Source organism: Nomascus leucogenys, chromosome 14 (assembly GCF_006542625.1).
Source record: "Nomascus leucogenys isolate Asia chromosome 14, Asia_NLE_v1, whole genome shotgun sequence".
NCBI classification, from domain to species: Eukaryota; Metazoa; Chordata; class Mammalia; order Primates; family Hylobatidae; genus Nomascus; species Nomascus leucogenys.
Genome location: NC_044394.1, coordinates 36,894,292 through 36,910,620, shown reverse-complemented (window position 1 = coordinate 36,910,620; position 16,329 = coordinate 36,894,292). Strand labels below are relative to the sequence as shown.

Sequence of the window (16,329 nt, the reverse complement as noted above, 5' to 3'; positions counted from 1 at the left end):
GGCTCCACATTTCTATTTTCTGAGTTTTTTTGGGTAATCCTTTCTGCCAAAGAAAACCTAAGTACCCCCAGGATGGTTTGCTTGAATATTGCCCATAATTTTTATTTGACGATTTCCTTCTAATCCTTTAGTCATGAGCAACTCATCCATCTGAATTATTTCTAGACTTGCTGCTGGAGACATGTATATTTGTGTGCACTAACAAGGATCAACAGAGTCCTGCTTTATCCTAATAATAATCGCATTCCTAAGGTCGTTCCTGGAACTTTGCATTTGTTCTACTATTATAATGCTGTCTGTTCTCTGTCCAGTTAACTCACTGTATGGCCTTGGACTGGTTTTCACTTTGGCTTGTTTGGATTTTTCTATTCTTTCCCAGCTACTCTTGCAAAAAAGAAAGTCTGTTCAGAAATTTGGCCTAGTCTCAGATGAGTATCTAACTCAGACAGAATCAATCAGGATTAAAAAATAAAAACAAAACAAAACAAAACAACAACAACAAAAAACCAGCTGTGGCATCTTGGGGAGTGTGAGCCAACAAACTGTCTCTACCACTTGTCTACTTTGTGATTTTTAGCAAGTTGCTTATGCTTTCTAGTTCTTGGTCCTCTCCACTGTCCCCACCCTCCATGAAATCAGAATTACAATTTGAGTCTTACTAAGCCAAGGGAATTTTCTGAAAAATACACAAGGAAATATAGCAGAGGCAGCTTTAGAACTTTGCCAAAGCCCTAGTTAAGAGTCACACAGATAAAAGTTATATAGGAAGAAAAAAAAGTATCCTATCATAGTGGCCTGTTTAATATATAAACTGATTAAAAATGTCTCCCCTTGTCATATCTTTTTCCACTTACACACATCTTTGTATAGTAACCAGTAATCACATAATTTACCATTTTAATTAACCTATGTAGCTTATAAAGTATTACGTCAACTACTACACTAGTTTAGTTCCCCTGTTCTATTAAATACCACAAACAGATAACTCTGTGTTTGAAATCAAAGCATCATTAATGATGGGTTGAGTTTGCTTTTGATTGAATTAGCCTTAGCATTTATCAGAATTTCCTACTCTAAAAATCTAACACTCTCCTATTCTACCAAGTTAACATGAAATGCTCCAAAATGTAATGTCTGGTCTGTCCCTTGAAAATGACTTTACTTACCTAGTTTACAAAAACCACATTTTCATGAATAAATCAAGAATATAATCATTAATGAGGAATGAGCTTCTAGGGAGTGAGTTCTGGGATACACCATTACATGACAAAACAAAGCATAAAAGAGTAGCTATGATATGCTACCCTTCAAGAGACAAAGAGGAAGATATAAGAAAATATATATGTTTCTGCTCATTGGTGTAAAATAAATAAAAGAAGGATAAACCAGAAACTAGATTGGTTATCTACAGGAATGAATAGGAAATATGTAGAAAGAAGTGGGGAGAATGGGAACAGGTTGGGATGAGGAGGGAGTAATACTTCTCTGAGAACACTTTTTTATATTGCTGTTACTCTCAGAACTATAGTATTGTTTCACATACCCCAAAATTAATAATGAAAATCAACTGGAATGTGGGGGAATCAAAAATGGAACACAAGCAGTGAAAAATGAACATAGCTGAATTATAAAAGAAAAACACAACCATATTGAAAGTAATGACAAAGAAAATAACTAACCTAAGTAACTTTAGAAATCAGTACTTTCTGGGGCAGGAGGATCACTGGAGCCCAGGAGTTCCAGACTAGCCTGGGCAACATAGCAAGACCTCATCTCTACAAAAATAAAAATTTAAAAGTTAGCCTGGGCTTAGTGGTGTGTGCCTGTAGTCCTAGCTACTCAGGGAGGTGAAGGTGGGAGGATTACTTGAGCCCAGGAGTTCTAGGCTGCAGTGAGCTATGATTGCACCACTGCACTCCAGCCTGGGCAACAGAGCAAGAACTGGTCTCTTAGGAAAAAAGAAAAGAAGGAAGGAAGGAAGGAAGGAAGGAAGGAAGGAAGGAAGGAAGGAAGGAAGGAAGGAAGGAGGAGGAGGGAGGGAGGGAGGGAGGGAGGGAAAGAAGAAAAAGATGTAGTCCCAGCTACTCGGGAGGCTGAGGCAGGAGAATGGCGTGAACCCAGGAGGCGGAGCTTGCAGTGAGCCGAGATTGCGCCACTGCACTCCAGCCTGGACGACAGAGCGAGACTCTGCCTCAAAAAAAAAAAAAAAAAAAAAAAAAAAAGAAGAAAAAGAAAGAAAGAAAGAGAGAGAGACAGAGAGAAAGAAAGAAAGAGAAAGAAGGAAGGAAAGGACAGGACAGGAAAGGAAAGGAGAAAAGAAAGAGGGGAAGGAAGGAAGAAAGGAAGGAAGGGGAGGGGAGGGGCACGGTGGTGAGTTTGTGCCAATAACAAATGGATAGATAGATTAATAGCGGGGAAGAGAGAGTACTTGCTTACAGTAGAATGAGTGACAACTCACAAATGTGCAAGGAAGGATGGTGTTGAGATATCAGCAGTTTGCAGCCATCATAGTAAAGATGGGGTTAGGCAAGAATCCTCACTGGATAACAGATATTTGAATGTCTTCACAGTTCCAAATCTTCACAGTTCCAAAGGAAAACATAATAACCAGATGTTGGAAGAAATCAGACATCTTAATCAGGTGATCAAAATTAATATCACCAATGAGGGGAAAAGTGAGCATTTGTATGCCTCCAGAGGTGATACCCTGAGGAGGACATAGTATCACTTACACAGTATTCTGCTAAAGAATTCAGTCTTGAATCTTATAAGAAGCCACTAGACAAAACCAAACTGGGAAAAAATGGAGGTAGGGGAACTATATTCTTCAAGAATGTCAATATTATATAACAAAAAGAAAGGTTGTATAAATATTCCAGATTAAAGGAAACTAAAGAGACATGACAACTAAACATAATAGTCAATCCTAAAATTATATCATGTAGTGGAACAAAAATAAAAGAGGCTATAAAGGATATTAGTAGGTCAACTTACAAAATTGAATATGGATCATATCAACATTAAATTAACTGAAGTTGAAAATTATATTGTGATTATATAAGAAAATATTCCTAATCCTTAGAAACACTGAAGTATTTGGGAATAAAGTCTCAGTTTACTTTGAAGAAACTCAAGAAAAGAAATAGCATATGTGTACATGCATGGGTGTATGTATGTGAAGAGAAAGAGAATTCAAGTGCTGGTGCATGTGGGGTAGAATATTGACAGCGGATGGATCTGGATGGAAGCAATATGTTGCTCTTTATACTATGCTTATTCCTTCAACTTTCTGATAAATTTGAAATATTTCCAAATGAAAGATTTAAAAGTAAAAAAGAAACATTAGTGGTCTCTAGTGATAATTGAGTGTTCTTGCAAGAGAATTTATAGCAATCTAACAAGGTTGTTGTATGTGGAGAATCAGGCTGGGAGGGCCTGATTGACCTTGAAAGTCAGTCTGGAAATCAAAGTACTATATGGATAAATAGGCCTGCTGGTTTTCTTGGCTGTTCATTCTAACACTGTTTTATGGAATCCAGTAGAAGTGTGCCTCCAAGCAGCTAACTTAGTTAAGTACCCTCAGAGTCCACTCGCTGTCCATCTGTCTCAGAGAAGGCCATAAGACCTAACTTTGGGCCACCCTAAAAGACTGTGGGAAGCAACATGGACCCAGAGTGTGATCTGTAGGCTCATGGTGGTTGAACTTAATATTAATAGAGTTATGTAGCTTCCATGACTGTAGTGGAATAAATTAGATAGCTTGTCATTCCAGAGCTCTTAGACTCACCATTGGCATTGACTTTGGCAGGAAGACAAAAATGGAAATCCTTATGATGGTAGTGGCTGCCCTAAATGGCCCACCACTACCATCATGCTGGCTGCAGCAGGGAGGCAAGACCGGGGCTGCATACTCCATGGAGCTGGTGGGAGCTGGGGAGCAGGCAAGAGCCCTACCCTCCTGGGCACAACTGCAGCCACCCAAACCACAGCTGCAGACCCAGGCCTCCTGCTCCACGGAGCAGGCAGGAACCCGGTCCTCCACCCCCAGCACAGCTGCAGCCACCCAAACCGTGGCTGCAGACCCAGGCATCCCTTCACTCTTGGGGGCCTGAGAAGGCCCTCCCTGCCCTTGTAGGCTTGGAAGTGCCTGCTCTCACTGCATGGCTTCTCCCTGTTGTCAGTGCCGCTCCAGTCTCGGAGCAAAGTTGGGGCCAACCCCAGGTGCCATGAATGGGAGCAGAAAGCAGACAGGTTCCTGGGCAGAAGGGGGCAGGTCCCCAGTGAGGCCTGAAGGCTTGTGGCCAGGCTGCCAGTCCCACGGACCAGAGTAGGGACTTGGCTGCCTGTGGACCAGTTGGCATGCACTTCCTCCCCTCTGAGGCCCATAAAAGCCCTGGGCTCAGCCAGAGCAGAGGAGAGGACAGAAAGACAACAGGACGACCAGCTGCAGAGAGGAGCCACTCTCTCTGCTGATAGCTGAACACTTATTGAGACAACCTGCCTGCAGAGAGGAGCAACCCTTTCTGCTAGAAGCTGAATACTTGCTGGGACACCCTGGCTACTGAGAGGAGCTTCCCACTGTGGGTCATCTCTGAGCTGTTCTATTGCTCAATAAATCTCTTCATTTTGCTCACCCTCCACTTGTCTGTGTACCTCATTCTTCCTGGTCACAGGACAAGAACTTGAGACCCACTGAATGGCAAGGCTAAAAGAGCTGGGGTAACACAAACAGGGCTGAAATATGCCCCCTGCTTGCCACATTGTGGGTGAAGAGAAGGAGAGAAGAGCTGCAGCCCTTTGTAGAGCCCAGACCTGGGAGCTCCCTGAGCCAGGGCTGTGACTCCCTCTTTGGGGCCCTGTGGTTCCTGGCATCTCCATGCTTCTGGGTGCTGCCACATTCCCTGGTGCCATCCAGGAAAGCTGCATGCAGTGCATCTGGACCAGCTGCATTCTCACAGAGAATTGGTGCCCATGCCAGCACCTGGAGCTGCCCACCCCATGGCAGCACCCAGCATGTCTTGACTGTGCAGTGGCCGGACTCCACACTTACACACACCCCTTGCTGCTCCACACCTGACTCCAGTGTCCCTGGCAGGCGTGAGCTCAGCCTCCCAGGCCAAGTGGGTGGAACAAACCCAGTGGGCCAGAGCAAAACTCAGGCAAAGGTGCCACTGGCCACAGGTTTCCGACCAGAAAAGCGACACCCCAAAGATCCCATAACTTAGAGCTAAGCCATGAACTTCTATCCACTGTCCACTAGTGACTTCCCATGTGTCATTAACCAGAAATACATGGTAGTATTAGTAATAAATCTGAAATACTAATACATTAATTCCATCACAGAAATTAGGAATTCATTTAAAAAGAAGGTAGTTTTATTACATGCATGTATGTGTCCATATATGCTGAAAAAGTAATATCTAAAATAGCTTTAAGAAATGGTTTTCCAATTAGACTTTTCTGATATTCATTCACTTTTCTTATCAGCTCCTCAATAGGCAAATAGTAAAAGGCTTCTTAGAGTTTTTTAATTTGTGAAAGAAATTTTAATTGAAAAAACGCTATCCTTTTTCATAGTTCTTTCCCTAGGAGTTGCAGGAAAACATAGTGAAATATGTAAAGCACAGTACTGAAAGAACTTTAGAACAAGGGGTACTCTCAGTGCCTGTTGTGGTCCCAGGAAGCAAGTAAAGTGGAGCTGTCTTGAGTGGTCTTTGAAGACCATAGGACAGAAATACTGATGCTATAGTGTGGCAATTCCTCAAGGATCTAGAAATAGAAATACCATTTGACCCAGCCATCCCATTACTGGGTATATACCCAAAGGATTATAAATCATGCTGCTATAAAGACACATGCACACATATGTTTATTGTGGCACTATTCACAATAGCAAACACTTGGAACCAACCCAAATGTCCATCAATGATAGACTAGATTAAGAAAATGTGGCACATATACACCATGGAATACTATGCAGCCATAAAAAAGAATGAGTTCATGTACTTTGTAAGGACATGGATGAAGCTGGAAACCATCATTCTGAGCAAACTATCACAAGGACAAAAAGCCAAACACCTCATGTTCTCACTCATAGGTGGGAACTGAACAATGAGAACACTTGGACGCAGGAAGGGGAACATCACACACCGGGGCCTGTCGTGGGGTGGGGGGAGGGGGAGGGATAGCATTAGGAGATATACCTAATGTAAATGACGAGTTAATGGGTGCAACACACCAACATGGCGCATGTATACATATGTAACAAACCTGCATGTTGTGCACATGTACCCTAGAACTTAAAGTATAATTTAAAAAAAAAGAAAGAAAGAAATACTGATGCTAGAGTAGAAAGTCAAGGGAAATTCTCTTCTAAAGGATAACTCTCTGAGGCCTTGGGTCAGCAGAAGGAAGTGGTAGAAGCCTTTTAACTTGCCAGTGAAAATAGGCATGACCTGAAAATGGCCTGAGGGGCCCTTTGGGACCATCCTGGCCCAGACCAACCAGCGTGCCTGTCTCTCCCCCACTCCTTCTCTCATCTCTAAAATCCCTTTCTTGGCTGAGGGTTTAGGGGCTTTTCTCAGTTCTAGGTTTGGGACTTCAGCCAATTCCCATCCTGCTTCAGGAAGTTCATAACAGCTATTGTAAGAAACTGGATGAAGTGGAGAGTTGGCCAAATAGGGCAAGGCCCATACTGCCTGTTTGCCCAGCTGCACAGTGAAGACAGACATGCAGGAAGGTGTGCCTAGAGCCCAGGCTCTGGCACTGGATATGATGGCACTCTTGGCCTCTCTGCCTTTATTCTGCACAGCCAGCCATTTACTTGTCCTCATCAGCACTTACCTATCTCCTGGAATGGGAGAAATGGAGAATGTCTTGAGTCAAAAAGTACTGTGAGGGTTCTCCCTCTATGCAGTGATGTGAGTCTGGGACTGTGCCCCTTCTAGAAGCTTTTATTTGTTTGTTTTGCTTAGTTACAATTTTTGAATATTTGTTAGTGTGATGTCTGAGGCTAAAACTGACTGGGAAGGAAAGCCTTTGACAAAAGTTTAGTTTCTCTCAGTCAAAATCTCCCCAGTGTCAGAACTCAACTCACCCTCAGAAAGCTCTCATTGTCTTTTCACACATCTAGCTCTTGGCACTTCTCTTCAACACTCATAACCCAATTCTAGCTAGACTCTGTGTCCTCAATCATGGGCTAATCTACTATGGCCCTGATTTCATCTTCTTAGCCTGTGTCTGCATAGACATAACACATATTGCCTCTTATAAATGCTACATGATCCATTTACGCCTTGGTTCAGTGTTTCTGTGTTATCTGTGTGTCCTATTTGTATATAGGCATGTGTATATGTCTGTATTACCTAAGTCACTTGGGCTAAGTCAGTACAGCAAGTCACAAAACTGATACTTGAACCCAGACCTTTTAACCTTGAAGTTCAAACAATTGCATATGTGGCTCTGGACTACATCCACCTTTATTTGTTCTTTGTTGAATACTGAGAATGGTTCTTGGCATGTGGAAGGCATTTGATAAGTATTTATCAAATGAGTAAGTAAATAATTATTATGATATTATTATCATATTTGATTCAGTCCCATGTTAGTTTCTTTACAGGGTTGCCTTTGAGAGCTAACTGCTGGCATATAGTCTTAGCAACGTTTCCATACTGCTTATGGCAGAGATAAGTCTGCCATCTAATGTTTACTCATTTATTTTCTTGGTTGAAAGAATAGTCTGTAGCTGTTCTTTTTCTTATTACATTTTAATTTTTATATATCCAATTTATTAGCTGGTAGTGAAGGATGATGAAGTTTCTGGAATCTTGGTTTTTCTTGTCTGTCTAATCCCTGGGGTGGGGTTTGGATATTTTACAGCTTTTGGATCTTTTCATCCAGTGGGATTGGTCAACCTACCTTGCTGACTATGGTCAGCCCAACTGCAAGTACCTCCGGGTAAACCCAGTGACTGCTCTGACCCTGCTTGAGAAGTGAGTAGTACCTAGTCCAGTGGTCTGTGTTGGGAGATGGGGAGACAGGGATTGGGGGTTGACATAGAAGATAATTTTGCCACTGCCAATACCTTGAAAGATAGCCTTGTTCTGGAAGTTGCCATAGGCCATGGGTGCTGTCAGCAATCTCAATCACTGGACTTGGCAGGCCAGTCTTCCTCCTGTGGCTTATTAATTCCTGAGCCCCCAACAAGCTAGGCCAAGTATGGATCAGAATTGGACTCTGACATTACCTTCTAGTTTAATGGGTCTCTTACTAGTGTCTCTTACTAGAGATGGCAAGAGAAGGAAAAAAATGGCTTGGTTTGGGGCTCAGGCCAGCCTGGTGAACAGAATGAGGCTGCCCTAGTCATCTGGGGTATGATGATGGATAGTGCAACTCCACAGAACAGATGGCTTCTCTGGTTCCTAGTAGAGAATCCCTGGAAATTATTTAGAATTATTGAAACCTTCATCTGTTCCCAACTCCCACCCCCTACCAGACTGAGCTTTATTGTGCTGACTATCCCACAAAGCTGTGTTGGAGAAGGTGTCTAATTCTTGCCTTAAGCAGTCACTAGCCTGCAGAGGGTTCCCTGCCACAGAGCTGTAGCCTCTCTGAAGCAGAGGTGCTACCACTGAAAGTAGGTTAGGCAGCTCCAGGAAATCTCAGGGCTAACAAATATGTCACCCAGAAGCTGGGAAATGCTATGTATTACAGCCTGGCTCTGGCTTTGCTAATCTATTAGAGAGCTGGCAGGTCAGAGACCAAGACCCATATAAAAAGGCAGGTTTCTCTTGAAATCTGAGAAACGAGTTAATCCCCAGCTACTTGGAAGAATGCCCTGCATCTAGGCAGTGTAGGAAGTCTACATATATGGCCAGTCAACCATGTCTTAAATCCCAGGAAGACAAGGCTTAGAGTCCAGGAAGTCAGAGTGGAGCCTTAAGCAGAAGGAGAGGTCAAAGTCTATCCTTCTTACTATGTAATATGAAAGGGGGAGAAAAGGGGAAGAGGTGAAGGGTAGGCAAGAGCATGATGCAGGGGTATGTATTTGGAGCCAAGAGACTAAAAACTCAGACTGCAGTTTTCTCCTGACCACGTCAGAGATTGATGTTTCCATTTTAACTTTGTTTCCCATGGTTCTCTCTCCCACTGACCTTCTGCCCTAGGATATCTAGAGAGTAAGTATATTATTCACTTGGGCCTTTTCCATCACTTTGAGGCAAGTCCTTCTGGTTTCCTCATTGACACTAATGACTACACTAAAATCCCTAGCCTCTGAGTTGTCCCCGCCCTGACATACTAATCTACTAAACCAGCCTGGTGCCAACTGGCTGGCTGCCTTCTCTATCCTTGGCCCTTAGAGTGACCCTTGGCTTACTAATTCCTTTGGGGCTGGGAGTGGTGGCAGGGATTTTCTCCCATTGTGCCAGGTAAAGGGTTGTTCCCATTCAGCTTCTTGGCACACTCAATAGTCTTGCTAGTGTGGGGCCTGAAATAAAGCCCTGACCAAAGGGAGCTCCTCAGCAGCCTCCCCTACCTCCTGGTGGCTTTAAAATCTAGAACCCGCATCTCTTATAGAATACCCTTTATTAGAGGCAAGTCTTAATCCCACAGTTCTTGGTGCCAAGCTGAAAGAAGGGAACACTTTGACCTTTGAGTTGGTGCTTAAATGGTCATATTTAGTGGTCATATGTGTCCTTCAAATGGGCTCTGGGATTCCCTTCAGTTATTTACTTCTCTCAGCAGTCCTTTACTCCTCCATTCCCAAGAATCTCTGGATCTAGGAAATACTGGCTCATCCACTTCCTATGGCTCAACAATAGTATAAAATAATTAGCCTCTCCCTATCATTCTGGAGCGTTGGCCAGTAAAGAAGCTATGTGCTTAGCCCTAGCAATCAGAAGAGTTTAAAAGCTTCCTTCCAAACACAGCAGAGCAAAGGGCATCCAGATCACTATAATCCGTATCTCCCAGCCTCATAGGAATTGACCCCTTTACCTGACCTATTCCTGCTTTTCCACAGCCAGCTCTACCATCAAATCTTGACTCTCCTTTTCAACCTGGCCCTTCTTGGCAGGGTGAAACAGAAAGACGAAAGACCTGCTAAAGACATTTAGGGAAAAGAAGTGGCCCCTGCATCATTGAGAGGTGGCCATAGCTGTAATAAAGTAGAACAGGATACTGGGCTTTCGAGTGGGATTGAAGGTGGGAGGGCTGACTTTTGCTTTTGGAGCATTCCTGAGTAGAAACCAGCAGGCCACCATTAGCCCTCAGGGTACTTGAGTTTATCTTTACAGTGCCTCGTTCCAACTCCAGGTCTTAATGGCCAAGAAATTCTAGCCTTTGTGGCCAAAGACTACCCTCTTACTCCTAGATATTACAGGAGCTTCCCTGTGGGAGCCGAAAGCCAGTGGGCTGCCTGTCTCTCAGCTGCTTCCAGGAGTCATGAAATTAATGATAATGTAGGATATTAAACTAAATGTCCTAAGAATATAGCAAGTGGTTTTCTTTATTTCTTTTTGTTTGTTTTGTGTTGTTGTTAATGTTTAGATATATTGTATACCCAGCAGAGGAAAGGGAATCTTTCTTTGGAACTATCTAAAACTAGGCCAGTTCTACAAACATAATTGTGCAACTAGTGTGTTAGGGAACAAATACAGTAATTATCAGAGTCTTAAGAACCCTCGTGCTTTCTCTTCAACTAGCGCAGTCACTTCCCCTTCTTCTTCCCCTCCAACCACAGGCCTCCACATGCGCGTGGTCGTACCTTATATTCAGTGTTCTGAGTTTGCTTGATGAGTAATTCCAGCCTGAAGGCTCTTGAGCTTAGATCAGTGAGAGAATTCTTTTTTTTTTTTTTTTGAGATGGAGTCTTGCTTTGCCACCCAGGCTGGAGTGCAATGGTGTGATCTTGGCTCACTGCAAGCTCCGCCTCCTAGGTTCACACCATTCTCCTGCCTCAGCCTCCCGAGTAGCTGGGACTACAGGCACCTGCCACTATGCCTGGCCCTTTTTTTTGTATTTTTAGTAGAAACGGGGTTTCACCATGTTAGTCAGGATGGTCTCGATCTCCTGACCTCGTGATCCACCCACCTCGGCCTCCCAAAGTGCTGGGATTACAGGCGTGAGCCACTGTGCCCAGCCGAGATAATTCTTAATTAGTTTGTAGCTATCACTGTTAGCCAGAGCCATACATCTGTGGTGCTCATTAGAACCTTCTTGCTACATATAATGCCCTTATGGAATATATATATTGTAAATTTATATCATATATACCAAACATAAATGCCCCTGTGGGATCTCTGGCTTTTTGACTCACTGGCCTCTAATCTGCTCCTCTGCAAAGGGCCACCCACAGTGGGGGAGAAAATGGTGCAGGATTGGCCCAAAGGCCCCTGGAAAATATGCCTAGGGACAATTTATAGCCCGGTGCCATGTTCCTTCCCTCCCCTCTTCTAGCCTGTCTCCATACAGCCCAGGGAGCAGTGAAGTCAGAGGGCTGGCCCAACTCTGGTGAAGACTGGCCTGCCCCTATCCCAGAGAGAAATCTGTCTTGGCATGTTCTCAATTGTCTAACACTGGAACTAGCTGTGGGATATGGGTCTGGTGTGCAGCAGCTAGGACAAGAGTTAGTGGCCACCAATAGATGTCAGGGGTTGTGGGCCCTCTGCAGGGAATCGCAGATTCCTGAATTCTGTCATAGTTGCTTAGTCAGACTTGGGGGTTCTGTGACCATCTCAGCCTAGTCTTGACTTTCTTGTCCAGGTTTCCCAGTTAGGGCTCTCTGTCTGAAAGAACCACTGGCCAGAATTGCCCATGGTTTGTGTTCTAGGAATACGCCATCTATGAAGCTTTAGCATGACCCAGAGGTCAAAGGTCCAGGGGTACAGACAGCCATTGAGAACTCAAAGGCTTCTCATGTAAAAAGCTCTGGTTTATGGAGTGAAAGGATGGCCCAGCCATTTGGCACATGCTTTCCTCAGCACCATACTCTCTTAGCCACCACACCGCCTATGTGCCTTTACCCTGAGACAAAATGAAAAAGGTCAGTCAGGCCCTTAGTTTTGTTAGGGATAGGATAGAGTAGCCAGCTAGAGTGAGGTTTAGAAATACACAGTGGCCTTCAGTTATTCATATTCTGTTGGAATTGCTAGGTAAGAACACTTTTCCTGCTTTACCTTTCAAATATTATCTCAAAGGTCCTATCAGGATTTAGTAGGTTCATGACGTAATGAGTGGATCCTAGACATTCTATAAGGGCTTATTGACCAGCAGAGCTGTTCCCTGTCCCAGACACCTATAACAGGTACATACCTGCTGACAGAAGAGAATGTATTAGATGGAGCAAGTATAAGGGATAAGGAGATTGGCCCCTCCAAAACTGGGTCTTGACTAGTTTCCAAAGGTGACTGAAGTTGGGAGGGCTGTAGGTGCCAGAATGCCAGCTTCCTGATGAGTAGATGAGTGTGGGCCTAATAGTGGAGATATTCTGGACTCTCTCATTACTCTGGGTAGTGGTTAAGATGCATTGCCATCCTGCTTCCTGCAGGTTCTCCTTCCACCATTGTTTCCTCAAACATGTTGCCCTCTTTCTTTCCTTCTCTGTTTAGGATGAAGGATACTAGCCGCAAGAACAACATGTTTGCACAGTTTCGGAAAAATGAGCGAGACAAGCAGAAACTCATTGACACTGTGGCCAAGCAGCTCCGAGGACTCATCAGCAGCCACCACTCATGAAGGGTGGCCCCGGACCCACAGAGGCAACCTGCTGCAGCCCCCTAGTCTGGGATCCAGCCCCAGCTGACCCTGCATTTGTGCATTCTTCTTCAAAGAGAGCATATGTATTTTTTTATTAACCCCTGTGCAGTATTCACATAACATTTCCCTATAGTAAAAGAGGCACAAGAATAAGCAAGTACATGAGATGTTGCTAGGCTGGGACTCAGGGGAAGTTATTACTACACTATCTGTGTTATCTTAGAGATGGTGGTATCATCAATCCCACAGTGATGAACCACCTTTCATCCATGGCTCTAAAGCTTAGGTCTGGGGCTTAGGAACCATAAAAAGTGGGTATCTGGTACTGGGAGGTAGAGCGAGTAAGCAAAAGGATACTAAAATATGTCCTGTTCACTCTCGGATGCCCATTCACCGCATAGATGAGGCTGATTGTTCTCAATGCAAGGAAAGGGCCTGGCAAACATTACTATTTAGTACACTAAGGGCAGCTCTGGAGGGTCATCTCCTCAGTCTACTTACTTTCACTGGCTTGTGAACAAGCATGGCATATGGCAAGATGACAGCTTCATTACGATCCGCCAAGAATGGCAGTTTCTTTAGCCTGATCTAACCCGAGGCTTTTATTGCAAATTTTCCTGGGGCAGGATACAGCTAAGTACAGAGCGGTAATAATTGGATCCCATGTTTAACTGCATATTGCCCCAACTCTAGGAGTGTTGAGTCTCAACTCGAAGAGTTTTTCTGGATCTTGAAAGCCAGTTTTCATGGAATCAGAGACCCAATCCCTTCCCTGTTCATCTCATTTCCTTCATTCACAGTCAGAGCACTTGGTTCAGAACATAAATCAACAGTTATTTCCGTAGGCCTTCACAGGGTGTTTCAGACTTAGCCTTCTCCAGTAATGCCATTGAAATAGTTCAGATTTCAGAAGCCTAAAAATGGCCCTTACCTTACCCTTAGGTGAAACCTGAGGATTAGTTGGGATTGTTCCTTTATGTTTTAAAACCAGCTTTTTGGCTATCATCTTTAAGGAAATGTCACCAGCTCTGCACTGTGGGGGCAGCCATGACTGGACTGGATGCCTCTAGGGATGGAGACATTATTACCATAAAATTGACAGAGCCAACCGTGGCTTGTGGCTTGTTGCCTCTGGCCCAACTGTCCTTCACTAAATAATATCCTAGATATTATTTTGTTGCTCAAGCCCAAGGTTCCCATCCTCTTTTGAGATCCCCAAAGCCATCTTTGGCTTTGTCTGAGAAAGATTGCCTATAATCCTGTCCTCCAAACTCTAAAGCCTGGAGCAGCTTAGCTTGGAGGCTGCACTCATTGTCCCAGATGGACTCCTGAGACTTAATGCAAGGGCTTTGCTATGAGGTCAGTCGGGGGAAACTGTACTTTAAGACACTTCAGAAAGATGCTACTGGCAAGTAGCAGAAAGATGGCTACTGGCAAGAGTATAATTGTGCATCACCAATGACAAATAAGCCACAGAGACATTTCCAGCTTGGATTGGTGGGAGGAGAGACTCATCAAACAGAATTCTTCACTACCCTTGTCAGCTACTGAGTTGCTTCTGGGGAGGGAAGTACTTCCTTCCCCCTCCCCAACCCCCCCCTACCTCACCATATCCTATCATATCCTGATAGTCATGGGGAAGAGGATGTGCACACAGACATATAAACTTCCTCAAAGCTGGAGAGACCAGGCTACATGTGAGCTCACAGACGCCTCTGAGGCTCATCCTGAGGGCTGGGTGGTTGGCCAGGGTTTCAGGATGAGGGTAAGGGATGAGCACTGCCACCCAGAACTTGATAAGCCAAGAGAAGGCAGGAGCCAAAATGGCATCGCCAAGCTCTCATCTTTGTTGAAACAAGTGAGAAACGATTATATTAATCTGAAGTTCTATTGCTTGAGAAGAGTTCAAAACACTTTTCTTTGCTAGTACCCAGTTTGCAGCAAGATCTCTTCAGCTTTAAGTGCTGAGAGACTTTGAAGTGGAAATGGAGAGATGTGTAAGCATGCCACAGTGTTTGTCTTTTTAGAGGATCATCATTGCTGGTCTGGTCTCAAACCTCTGCCTTGGAAGAACTGTGCTATAGAGGAAAAGGTGAACAAGGTGGAGGAATAGGGGTTATTCTGCACAGAAGTCCCATGAAAGAAAAAGCTTATTCGAGCTCAAGATATAAAGATGGACCCTTTGATATATCTTCTCTCCATTCTTAGTCTGCCTTCACCTTATCTAACAAAAAGCAACATGCAGCTACTGAGTTGTATCTAGAGACATACTCTTGGTAGGCCAGGGAAGGTAAAAACAGGGACCAGCAATGTCAAGTTTTTGAAGTAGAAAAGTGGGATGTTTTTAGTTTTGTCTATAACCTGTAGCTGGGCGAACCCTTGAGAGGACTTGTGCAAAGCATATGTGCCCAGACCCATCAGACTCCTCAGATATGGCCTCAAATTCCTAGAGATGTAGAAGTACCATGGAGGGCCTCAATAAGAGGGCAAGCACACAGATGGCTAGAAGCCTATATGGCTTCTGGTCAGGATGAACCCTTGGCCAAGTTCTTGGGGAAACCAGGTCTATATTCTTGAAGGGACAGTCCAGTTTGGGACTGTATTAGGTTTCAGTAGTAATAGAGGCTGCTTGCATCATTTTAACATTCATAGGGAAAATCTCTTTGAGCAGGCTATAAATGAAGCTGTTGCAGGTAGGGAGGAACAGGACCTGAAAATGGGAACCAGGAAGTGAGATCCTGTTGGCAAAGGGAAGGTACAGCTTCCAGGGTGCATTGCCCAGTGTTCTCATTGCATACCAGTCCTCCAAGTCAGTCTAGCCTTACTGTACACTTGGCAAGTGCTTACTCAGCAAGTCCCAGACCCACGGCCTTTTATCTCCCAAGATTGGCTTTGGCCATGACCTTCCTCATGAGGCCTCTGAGCACACTCTCTAGGAACTGCTACAGAAATTCCCCTACCTTAGCCTCCCTTCTCCCAGGACTCCTCTCTTGACTGCAATTGCCTCTTCTTCTTCTTCTTTTTTTTTGCCTGCATTCACAATTACTTTTCACAAAGGTGTTGGAAATGGCGTTTTTATTTTGCAGATAGTTGCACACTTATAGAGAAAATTAGGAAAGTCCATTTTTAACTCTAAAGGGAACTTTTTTCTCTCAAACTTACTTGTAAAGCTACTGATACAGATGGGAAAGCTCCTCTGTGAAAAGAGCATGTTTATTCCTCTTGTACATTTTCCTCTTTTAACTGCTATTAAACAAGAAAGCCTACATACCTGTTTCAAAAGCCACGGTGTTGTCTCATGGGTATTTTGTTCTTCCATCCCTTTTGCACAGTGCAGCTGTGGTTGGTGAACTGGATGGCTGACATTGCATCCCCACTCAGCTGGACTGAGGACTAGAGCAGGCGAGAGCCTAGTGGCGAAGAGAAAGCCTACCTTCCACACAAGGCAAGGAGCGGTACTGTGGCCTTGGAAACATCCCTAACCCCTGGGTTAGGTTTTTTCCTGCTTATGCAGCTAACACTGGCATCATCATCAAGAAGAACTTTTTGAAATACTTGAGTTATGTGGAGCAC

General features: G+C 44.1%; 1 protein-coding gene across 5 annotated transcripts in view; it reads left to right on the top strand.

Moving 5' to 3' along the window:
• EXOC6B (exocyst complex component 6B) overlaps positions 1 to 16,042 on the top strand; it is a 652,095-nt gene extending 636,053 nt beyond the window's left edge. For 2 of the 5 annotated variants that reach the window (XM_030828177.1, XM_030828174.1), the window contains 3 exons: positions 7,879 to 7,991; positions 9,165 to 9,176; positions 12,609 to 16,042. In XM_030828177.1, the coding sequence (XP_030684037.1) occupies positions 7,879 to 7,991; positions 9,165 to 9,176; positions 12,609 to 12,735 (252 nt within the window). In that variant the 3' untranslated portion in view covers positions 12,736 to 16,042. The remainder of the gene's footprint in view (positions 1 to 7,878; positions 7,992 to 9,164; positions 9,177 to 12,608) is intronic. The other 3 variants (XM_030828178.1, XM_030828176.1, XM_030828180.1) reach the window with 2 other exon arrangements.
• The last annotated feature ends 287 nt before the right edge of the window (positions 16,043 to 16,329 follow it).